The sequence below is a fragment of the Diachasma alloeum genome, unplaced genomic scaffold (genome assembly GCF_001412515.2).
Source record: "Diachasma alloeum isolate Michigan unplaced genomic scaffold, Dall2.0 Dall_scaffold_01375, whole genome shotgun sequence".
Classification (NCBI taxonomy): Eukaryota; Metazoa; Arthropoda; class Insecta; order Hymenoptera; family Braconidae; genus Diachasma; species Diachasma alloeum.
The window spans coordinates 17058-28982 of NW_021681478.1; the positions used below are offsets into that span (position 1 = coordinate 17058).

The following is an 11925-nucleotide window of genomic DNA, read 5'->3' on the forward strand; positions in this document are numbered from 1 at the left end:
TTGCTCATTCATTTTTCTCCTTCATTTCTCCAACCTCATCAATGATTTAATCCTCACATGACAGATAGTTCTGCTTCTCCTCCCCGTCGCATCTTGCAATGGAACGCACAAAGTCTTCTAAATAAACTAGGTGATCTTCAACTCATCGCCAGTAAATTTGATATTCTTCTTTTATGTGAAACCTTCTCAAAGCCTGATAAAAACATTAAAATATCAGGATTCAATCTGGTCAGAAAAGACCGTATTGGGGAAAGGGGCGGAGGCATCCTCGTTGCCCTCAAGGAAAACCTGACATACAAACCCATCGATATTCAAGACATCTCAGAAAATCTCGACCTCCAAGGTATCTCAATTCCTTCACGTCAGGGCGAATTGATCGTCATTAACCTTTATAAAAGACCAAGTGATCCAGGCCCTTCAATGGTGTGGAAGAACCTCCTTGACCTGTTTCCTCAAGCACACTGCATTGTAATAGCCGGAGACTTCAACTGCCACCACCAAGCTTGGGGGTGCGATGTGGATTGCGCCCCAGGATCAAACCTTCTTGAAGCGCTAGCCGACTCGAACTTCATCATTCTCAATGACGGTAAACCAACAAAACTTACCCGACCGGGAGAAAACTCCTCAGCCATAGATCGTACGCTAGTATCATCCAACATCGCCATCAACGCCTCCTGGGAGGTTTTATCCGACAGAATGGGAAGCGATCATCACCCTATTTCTACTTCGTTAAATTTCATACCAGAACAATTCGCTCGTTTTAAATACAAAATTAACTCATCCAAAATCGACTGGATCATATTCAATGACTATCTTATGCAAAATGAAGAGTCAATACTCTCCTCAACGGAAGATATGCCGTGTACTCAGCAATATGACACATTAATAGATCATATTATGAACGCAATACGCAATACGCCTCCCCACACAACAACCCTTCAACCCACTCAGAAGAGACCACCCAAGGAAAGAAGTCCAGCAAGAGATATCCACCAGCTCCTTGGTGGAACGAAGCTTGTTCCAGAGCGGTTGCGCTGAGGAGGAAAGCCACCAATACTTTTCGACGTCGCCCCTCATATCAAAACTACATAGCTTTAAAAAAACAAGACGCAATCACCAAATTTGCACTACGCAAACAGAATAATTAGGTTGGAGAAAATTTTGCGAATCCTTTGACTTTTCTACCCCTGTCGGCTCGATATGGAAAATAATAAAATCCTGGAAAAACAGACGCCTATCTCCTCCCACAACTTCACCTCAAGACCAAAGAACTGCATCCCGAATGTACTCCTTTATCGAAGAATTTTGTCCTGACCTCCCCCCCCAACCCCGGGCCAACTCCCCCTCCCAACTGTAACTTCCAAGATAACGACTTCCTCAACAAAGACTTCTCCCTAAAAGAGTTCAATACAGCCCTAAACTCTACTAAAAAATCCTCCGCACCAGGCCTAGACAAGTTAGACTATAATATAATCAATATAGATTACCCCAATCCTACAAATCCTTTCTCCTCAATTCTTCAACGATCTTCTGAATAACGGAACTTTTCCTGATTCATGGAGAAAATTCTTGGTTTTTCTTCTTCCTAAATCATCCCCGGGAAAATTCAGACCCATCTCTCTAGCACCGTGCCTCCTCAAGTTATGTGAAAAAATGATCTCGCTTAGACTCAACTGGTGGCTGGAATCGAAAGGCCTTTTGCCTCAAACACAATTCGGCTTTCGTCGCAACAAATGCACCGCGGACAATATTGCTCTTCTCACCACCGAAGCCTTTACTGGTTTTGCGAAAAACCAATACACCGCGTGCCTTTTTATAGATATAAAAGTTGCAGTCGACAACGTAGACCCGACCATTCTTTACTCTGATTTAGTTACTGCCGGAATTCCCAAAAAAATCGCAGATTTCATTTACTTTTACACAGCTTATAGAGAACTGTTCTTCGTAGTGAATGGAAAGCTCACCGACCCCAAGCCTATAACTAAAGGCACCGCCCAAGGGTGCCTTCTTAGCCCACTTCTCTTTAACATCTATCTCTCACATCTACCCCACATAATCCCCCCAGATGTCGAATCTATAATGTTTGCGGATGATTGTGCTCTCCTGACAAGAGGCCCGAACCTCAACAAACTTCTTCAATCCCTATCGGACACAATTTACCTCGTTCGAAATTTTCTCCTGGAACGTAAGTTGGAAATTTCGGAGGAGAAAACCAAACTCATCATCTTTAGTCGTAAACACTTCTCCCCCTTAGACCACCACATCACTGTAAATCATCCCAGCCTCCGAATCCACCAAATTCCTGGGCATTAACCTCGACTACCGTCTCTCATTCACCCCTCACATTAAACAACCCCTCAAAAGGAATACTCACGCCCTATCCATGATAAAATCTCTCAGACACACTTGGTTTGGTGCCGATCCTAGAGTTCTCCTAACATTTTATCGCGGACTAATCCGAAGCTCTCTTGAATATGGATCACATGTATTTCTTCCATCAAACCTCTCCGAATTTGAACGTCTTAACAAACTTCAATATAAGGCCATTCGACTCGCGTTAGGATTCAGACAATCCACACCAACGAATGTGCTCCTGGCTGAGGCTCGGGAGGCCCCCTTGAAAACTCGTTTTCTTCAGCTCTCTGACCGTTATCTTATGAAAATTTCCTCATTTACAAACCACCCTATCATCTCCAAACTAGAATCCCTCCATTCAATACTCCTCCGTAAGGGAAAAAATACCCATAATATTAAATCAGACTTCCCAATTTACAAATCTTATAACAGAATTGAAAAATTCAGAAACAAGATCCGAACGGGATCACTACCTACCCCCTTCCTATTTCCTTATGACCACACCCTAATAAAACCCCCTATCGATCTCTCATTAGGCAAAAAAATTCAAAAAGCCAAAAATCTAAATCTAGAACTTCAGTTACTAATCCAAGAATCCAACCTTGAAGATCACACCCAAATTTATACGGATGGCTCAAAAACCACTGCCGAAAATTACTGCGGCTTCTCAATCCATATCCCAGATCGCTCTTTAGACCTAAAATTCAAAATTTCCTCATACTCATCAATATTTACAGCAGAGGCACTAGCCATCTACCAATCTTTACTAACCATTGAAAATCTCAACATCTCCCACATTCTGATTCTCTCAGATTCTCAAAGTGTGCTTTCCACTTTATCACACTTATCTCCATTAAGCTCCCCATCACCCATCATTTATGATATTCTCTCCCAATGGAACAAAATAAAATCCCAAGGTAAATCTACCCACTTTATTTGGATCCCAGCTCATGTGGGAATTAAAGGCAACGAATCAGCCGATACGCTGGCCAAAGAAGCCATAAAATCCGGAGTGAATCTGGACACGAATATTTACTACACAGACTTCTACGTAATTGCCAACAAAAATGCTAAACAAACCACCACCAAAATTCTAAAACTTCAAGCCAAAAATAAAGGTACCCAGTACTTCCAAAATTTCTACCGAGGTTGGAAACACCCTTGGTTCCAACACTCTTCTCTCACAAGACCTCAAATATCTACAATTTGCCGTATGAGGTCGAACCACCACAATCTCAACGAGAGCCTAGCCAGGAAAAAAATCATACGATGTCCGGATTGTTCATGCCCAAATAAAGCTCCAGAAGATCTCGAACACGTTTTCTGGAAATGCCCCAACTACTCTGAACAGAGGAAACCCTTAATTAAAGCTCTCACCAAGGCCAAAATTAATCATCGTAATCTTAAAAGACTCCTACAATCCCCAAGTGACAAAACCGCTTACATTCTTTGCAACTTCTTAAAACGTATCAACAAATTAATTTAAATTCTCCCCTAGCAATAGTTACATCGTAACAAACAGAAAAGTCCCTAGCGGGAATAACGGCCGGAAGACTGTGGACATCAGTCCGAAACAGCCGGAGCCAGAAACCTTAACTAACTAACTAACTAACGAAAGTACGCTAGAATTACAAATCGGATTTCTAACCTCGAATAAGAAACGAACACCGTGTATACATTAAATACATCAGTGCATATTTTTTATAATACACGCATTTGTTTATAATTAGTGGAATGGGAAATGATTTTTTGGTGATAAAAGTTACGAGCTGACAAGATTAAATTATAGATGATTAATGAACTTGAATGTCGAGAATGAATTGAAAAAAAAAATAGAAAATCTAAAAATATTCAATTTTAAATTTTTCATTCGATTTTGGTTATTCGATGGTTTGTTTAATGAAATCAATACTTATATGACAAAATAAAATAATATTGATTTTTTTGCCATGGACCTAATTTTTGGTGAAATTCTGAAAACGGAAGAATTCGTTATAATTCAGGAATAGTACATTACATGCCCGAGCCTTGGAAAACAGATCACCGTCCTCCACGTGGACGATTGCCTTCCGAGTTGAAAGCGAGTATGGGGTTTCTCAGGTCCCGTTACACGAAAAAAATTATTCTTTGAGTGAAACATTGATTGCTATTGGATTATTTATATAAAAAATGATTGTGGTCTTCGAAAATTGTGATTTTCCAATCATTTCATTAGTGTATTTCAGAAAGTCGACTTCATTTTTTCCTAGCAATTATACTGTTGAAAAAAATTGAAATTCATGGATAGTTCAGTGGTAATTTTTAGGCGCAAGACATTTAATTTAAATTGAGAGAGAAAAGTCATGAAATTTAAAAATTGACTGAAAATTTAATGGAATTCAACATTTCTTAACAGTATGAAAATAAAAAGTTGCTTGAATTTTCATTGAAAACGTGAATATTCTGCACCCAATTTCTTACTCTGTATTTTCGATTGATAAACCAATTATAATTGTTCTAATCATTTAGGTCGGGGGCAATAGAATGATTCAACTTTCTTAATGTTGCGCTTACTAAGGTTTTCTCCAAAGTTGATTAGAATCAATAACTAGAATTATGAGTTTATTATGATATTTTTTACATGAAGTGCAGAAGAATCTGAATGCACTACAGTGCAAATGATGATAGATTTTTTCACGTTGAACAAAGAATAATAATAATATAGGAATAAAAGAAATTCAGTTATGAATGAACAGCTGTGGCTCAATATTCCATAACAGTAGAGAACAGGAATGATGATATTTTCATAATATCTGACACATTAACATGAATTTCAGATTCACAAAAAAGAATCGAGCAGAAGTCAAATTGTCATTTTACGTTTTAATTTCCAAAATTTGGTGCTGAAAACATGAGGTGACAATATTCTAAATGGGGAATTATGTTGATGATATGAACAATAGATTAATTGAATTACCAAGTGAACTGATTGAAAAATTGTATCACGGTGTTGGCAAGCACTTTTACCAGAGTATCACCAAACATTGAATTTCGGCAATTTACTCTTCGAATTATGTTCGAGTAGAAATTGGATTGTAATTATGATTGAAATCTTATTCAGTGAGCAGAGGAATTAGCATATGCGCAGATTATTCATTGCACTATAAATATTTCATAGTTAATAAATTGAGGCACATCATTTTCATCAGTCGCACTGCTTTTTGCAATGACAATGATTATGAACAATGAATGGAAGAAAGGAATTCTGAGTCCGACGGGAATTGTGTTATAAATATGGTAAGAGAGCCCTTCAGCTTGACTAAGATAGTAATCAAAAGTCGAAACTATTGAAACTGATAATATGAAAATTTTAGAGTAGGTTTTATCTTTTATGTGAGCACTCATCAAGAGATTGTTAGAAATTGATAAATACGTGTTTCAGCTTCGTTACAAAATCCATCTCTAAGGGGGTGAATAGGGAATGAATTATAGAAACTTCGAGGAAGGTTGCAGGTTTCCAAAAAAATCAGAACTGTCAATTTTTTTCCCAAGTGTAAGATAATTCGGGAGTTTTCCAAAAATTCAAGACAATTATGAGGTTTTCTGAAGAACTTGGAGACAATCTATGGAGTTTTTGAAAATTACAAAACATTTACAATATCTCTCAAATATTCAAGGATTGTTGAATCAATAATGGGAAAACAATTGATAGGAAAGGGCGGCATTTTGCAAATAAAACTGATTTGAAGCAGTCATGAAAGCCCGAATACTGCACTCTGATTAATTGAAATGCGAAAGGAGGAAATAATTTGGTAATTCTTCAGATTTTCTCCACAATTCCACGAAAATTTTCAAGTTTCTTGAAAAAAATTCATATAAATTTCGAAAGATTATAGAAAATTTGAAAAAATTTTAGCTGATTAGATGATGAAAGTTTGAAGTTTATGACATCGTCGAATAAAATTGTGAAAAAATCATGAATGAATTCATGAAATCATGAATGAATTGAAAACACTTCGAATTAGCGAAAAAGATCAGAATTGACCCCATAATTTTTGTAGAAAAATAATTGAATACTTTTGTCAAGTTGCAAACGGAAATGAAGAGGGAGGCGAAGACAAAAAAATTATGGTCTGTGAGAAATTTGATAATTGTTGTTTTGCACTCTGAATATAATTTTGATTACAATAGTAATTAAAATTTCATTCAATGAGGACGGAAACTCAGAATTAGTGCATCACTTATTATAATATTTAAATTGAACAAGCAATGAATCGAGACGCATTGTTTTCATTAACTTTAACACTCAATAGACTAAAACGACGATAAATCATTAATTTTCGAAAGAAACAAAAAAAGCAAAGGCATAATAAATGGGCATCAACGTCGCGGCCGCTTGCGGCCGCGGCGGCGCTAGTAACTATATACCCCATGACCCTGAGTATTGTTCTCAGATCGGAAACGCCAACTTCACACTTGTGAAAATTCCGTTTCGTATCGCAATATACTATTTTGACAGTGATGTTAGGTTCAACGAGTAGCCGAAATGTATTTTTTTCATTTACTTTTCGTTTACGAGTAAACGAAAGGGCACTTTTCGGCACGAGTTCTATCTTGATAAACTTTCCTGTATAAGGGTGCCTTTTCATTCGACGTTAATGTTCGCATCTCTGTGAAGATACCTGACAATATAATATTAGCACCACGTCTCCAGCGACCAAGTAGCTCCACTGTCACCTTCACTTTTCTTGGAACATTGTTATTTTCTTCTGGGTGATCAAGGAAAAAAGGGGCACTAATTTTGAGGAGAAGGGTATGAATCACTTCGTGTTTTGAGAACAAGTATGGCGCTTTTCGGGTCCTCAAAAATATTCCCAAGGTAAAGAAATGCTACACAAAGCAGTTGTTTCATGTGATAAAAATTATAGAAACAGTTTATTTCCAATCGATTCAAGAGGTACAATAATTTGCCTCGTTCCTATGATTTTTTCGTGATACATTCGAATGGAATAATAGTGGATTAATTTCCGTAAAAATATGAAAACTAACCAAGTGACGTTGTGATCAGTACAAATTTGTGAAGATTTAATAGTCTAAATTAATTATAGTTAAGCAATATTTGATATCAATTATTAATTAGGGCCATTGGTTTTCAGGCTGTTCCACTGATTGCCCAGGCAAGTGAGCTATCAACATGGCAGTTGGAGTATTCCCTGCTCTAAAATTGGGAGTTTTATTCATGAAACAGATTAGTAAACCTCTTGCCAAAGTCATTGTGACAAATGCCAAGAATCATCCGGTTTTCAGGAATTATTTTATCATCCCACCTGCTCAATGTAAGTTGATGCAATGAGAATTTAACCTTCAGTAGCCGCGCTCTTTTTAGTATCTCACTCGCACTGCAGATAGTTCACTAGCGTTGCGTGAGAGAAAATCTCGCGCTTAACAACGGGTTAAGACATAAATAAAAGTAACCGATGGATTTGTTAGATGTGGATTGATAATATTATAATGGAATTGTTTATATATTCAATTTGAAAAATCCGTTGCTTTGAAGTTCATGAAACTGGAATAGAGTCTTAGGATTTTGGGTTCTTGACTAGAATTATCCGAGAATTCAACCCAAGGATGAAGTTGTCAACATCTACAATGACAATACAAAGGGAATCAATTTGAGACTCAAAAATTATTACATTGCACATGTAAATTAATTTCATATTCAGAGAATAAAAACCCATCAAGGAATTTCTAAAAGTTTGTAGTAGTACGGAGGAAGAATTCAGGAATTAGTGATGAGTTAGTAGATTGAGTAGCTTATGCTTACGTTTCAAAATCGATAACTAAGTTTCAGTTTAAATTATTAAATTGGATATTCATGGAATTCGCAGCTCAAAATTAATATACGCAGTGGGAAATGGGATTTTTGACGAATATGAATACAAACGACATTATAAAAGAAATAGGTTACTACCCATTTCTTTTATGTGCATGAATTGCAAGTAGTCAGAAACTGATGACTATTACGTACTCCTCACTATCTCTTGTTTATGAAAATGACAACTACCCTTCTCATCTATTTTTATTTATTTTTCTGCAAATATGTGAAGTTTCCCTCTGTTACATTCGCTCCACTTTGGAATTTGCATTGAAATTCTTCTCCATAACCCGACAATTTACCTTAGCAATCAGTGCATTTATATATGAAGCTTATAAATTATTGCATTCAATACGTAACCTGAGTTCCGTTTCAATAGTTTTAAAAATCTAATTAATGATTTGCGATTTTAACTGCATCATTCTCCATTTGATCCGGTATTTACTCAATCGAATTAATGTTCTGCTCACAAATCTCTAATGGAATCTTCAATGTTTAATCTTAAATTTTATCACTTCTAAAATTACCCAACTTGATAAAAATAATCTCTCAGAATGTATTCGTCAAGTTGTTAAAAATTCGCTTTTAATCCCTTACTAGTCTACCACTGGGCAGAAGTGAAAGCGAAGATGTACTTAATGAATTTGGGAAAACCCACAAAAGTAGCAAAGTTAAATGAGCAGATGGCAATCGAGCTCGGTGCAAGCCTGATGGGCGAAGTGATAATCTTCACAGTGGCAGGCGGTTGTCTCATCCTCGAATACAACAGACAAGTAGCCAAAGAAGCTCGAAAAGAAGCAGATAGGCAAGCCCAACTTCAAAAATTCGCAGACGACATCAGCAACCTTCACCATGCTTCTCAACAACAAGCAAAACAGTTAGAGTATCTCACGAATGTCATCGAAGAAATGGCGAGGAAAACAAAACACAGAATTAATCTTGACCAACTAAAATCAGTCGGAATATCTTCAGTTCCTGGGGACTCTTGTGAATTCCCGAATGAACATAGCAGAGATTCTATCAGTGATAATAGCAATAAAAATAACAATAATCATAATGTTAATAATAATGATGATAAATCAGTTATAAATCGAGCAATAGTTTATTACGAAAATGATGTCAAAGGAAAATTCAGTTGAAGTATCCTTCATTCAGCAGTAAATCATTAAAATATAATGAAATCGAACAAGCATGATGTCCCTCTTTTTGTTACATATGCCATCATTTTGACAATTTCGTAAATTTTTATTTCGACCTATCACTTTCATATTAATTTTATTTTTCTCATTTCTCCCATTTGAATGTCAACCAATAGAAATACAGTACTTCATGTTCTGTGGTGGAATGGAGATAAAATTATTTCTGTAACTTTTCGGCTATTTCCATCAATGATGTGCAAAAGTAAACACTTCTATTTAAATGCCAATTCGAATGCTAAATAATCCATCATTTAATACTTAGTAGTACTGAAAATACTAAATATGAATTCATTTAGTATTTAAAAAGATAAGAAAATATTAAATACTTCAATATTTAGTGTTTACGATACCCTTAAATACAAAATAGTCAAGTATTTAGTATTTAGCTCTCCTCTAAATAATAAAGAAACTTTAATTCAACCAAGCGGGAACTACTCTCAAACTTATTCATTTAAATACTGAGTCCTTAATATTTAGTATTTATTGTTTCTTTTTTAACGATGGAAATTTTATTCGAGGGGGGGGGAAGGGGTCGTAAAATGATGGATCTATTATAAAACGGAAGGGGGGGGGGGAATAACAGTCTAAAAGATACAAGGATCAAAACTGAGGGTTACGAGAATGGGGGTCAGAAATAAGGGTCACAAGAGTTTGGCATAAGAGTGCGAAATACGGGTCCTAAACGAAAGTTCACGATGTTTAGGCGTGAGGGTTATAAGTAAGACCAGTAATAAGGTTCGAATCTAAGGGTCACGAGAGTAAAAAAATGTTAGGGATAACTCCCTGGGTTCTTTGAGATAGGAGATAAATCTCCCTACTAGGTCAATACTGAAATCCGGTAGAGTAATTGGTAGAAAAAAGAAGTATTATTTTATTTGACTAACTCATAACTATCCAGACGGGATAATTACGTAGAAATTACAAGCTGATAAAAAATAAGTATAAGCTTGATTTACGTTGACGACTGGATTCCCGAATATTGGCGAGTGCAGCTTATATAATAATTAAGCGAGTCATGTTATAATGGCAAACAGTGTTGCACATGAATCAGCGATTCAGCAAAACCATGGGTGAAGTAAGTTGAATTCATTTCATCGTTCGACGTCTTCACTTTTGAAATGAATTATTGCTTAATATTACAATATTATTTTGGGGCATAACAAATGTAACAGTAAAACATTCGACAGGGTTGTTGGTCGCTTCACTCGTTCCGATTGCGTGTGGGCAGGACTGGGTATGACCCATTACAGGTCGAACCGATAACGTCCCCACCAATTTCCATTTTTCTGTTTATCCAATATCCAATGTAGTGTTACGTCCCTACCATTAGCCACCTGATGTCGTTAGCTCAATTTCTCAGTAACCTTATCGAATATCGAGTTTTACTCACAATTAGTATATAAGTCCCAATTCCCAATTATATTTTTTCGGGTGTGGGTCATTCTGCCGAAAGCGTCAAATTACCGACAGGGTCAAGTTACCGACACGGGTATGGCTGACGGAAATTCCCTAGACCATTTAAATGTGATGGCTCGTTTACAATAAAAACATTCTGTTATTAATACAGGTTACGTTTTCCAGTGTCTAAAGTTTAAAAAACAGTTAATTTTATATTTTTTAATTAAAAAACTCTAATTTATCCGCGAAATGAGTAAGTGATGACAAAATTTGTGCTCATTATGTGGGATTACTCCGATTTGCACAAACAGTGAGTATTGCTCCAAATTAAATAATTAGTCAATAGTTCATTAATGATTGCCCAAAAATAATCCAAATTAATTGGATTATTTTTTAGCAAAAAATAATAATTGGTAAAAAAAATTAGAATTCATCAATTGGATTAATTAATTTGCTTCAAATTAATAAATCCACAAATTAATAATTAATGATTGATTGGTCAATGTTCATCAGATATAATTTGCGATATTTCAGTCAGGAGACTGCTCCTTGGGCTGACTATGAGTATGAAAGTGTTGGGAGCTCTCCGTATATGTGTACGTCTACGTGAAAAGGGCCCACTTTGTCGCATGTACCCTAGGGAGCAAATAGCCACCTAACAGCCACCTAATTAGGTGGCTGTTAGGTGGCAGTTAGGTGGCTACTTCTTTTGGTGTAAAAAAGGGTAAATGATACCTGGAACGATTATGGATGTAAATCTATGAATTATTAATGAATATTAGTAGCTTTAATCATAGATTATAGGGGAGATGAACAGGGCCAATGTAAAGTGTTCAACAACAAAAATCGTAGCGGTGGCGCATGGACTACGATGGAGCGTACGGGACTGTTGGTATGATAGGGCCCGAGCATAAATTTGTCGATAACCGGAAAGGGGTTCTCAATACGGTAGCTCCTCGCATTTTGTAATAATTGTCAGGAATGTAAAATCGAACATATTATAATCAATAGTATAATGAATGCACAATCTAATGATCTAAAAGTCTTTTCCTTTTTCTCGACATATTTATCATTGACACGTAGGTCAAAAAATTCATAGAAAATCCCAGCGCTGTCGCT

The 11925-nt window shown here is 36.3% G+C and overlaps 1 protein-coding gene across 1 annotated transcript; it reads left to right on the forward strand.

Moving 5' to 3' along the window:
• The first annotated feature begins 6763 nt into the window (after positions 1-6763).
• LOC107046437 (optic atrophy 3 protein homolog) lies at positions 6764-9635 on the forward strand. The gene is made up of 3 exons (XM_015269048.1): positions 6764-7213; positions 7491-7670; positions 8810-9635. The coding sequence occupies exons 2-3, from the start codon at positions 7529-7531 to the stop codon at positions 9346-9348; spliced, it is 681 nt and encodes a 226-aa protein (XP_015124534.1). The 5' UTR covers positions 6764-7213; positions 7491-7528; the 3' UTR covers positions 9349-9635.
• Positions 9636-11925: the final 2290 nt, after the last annotated feature.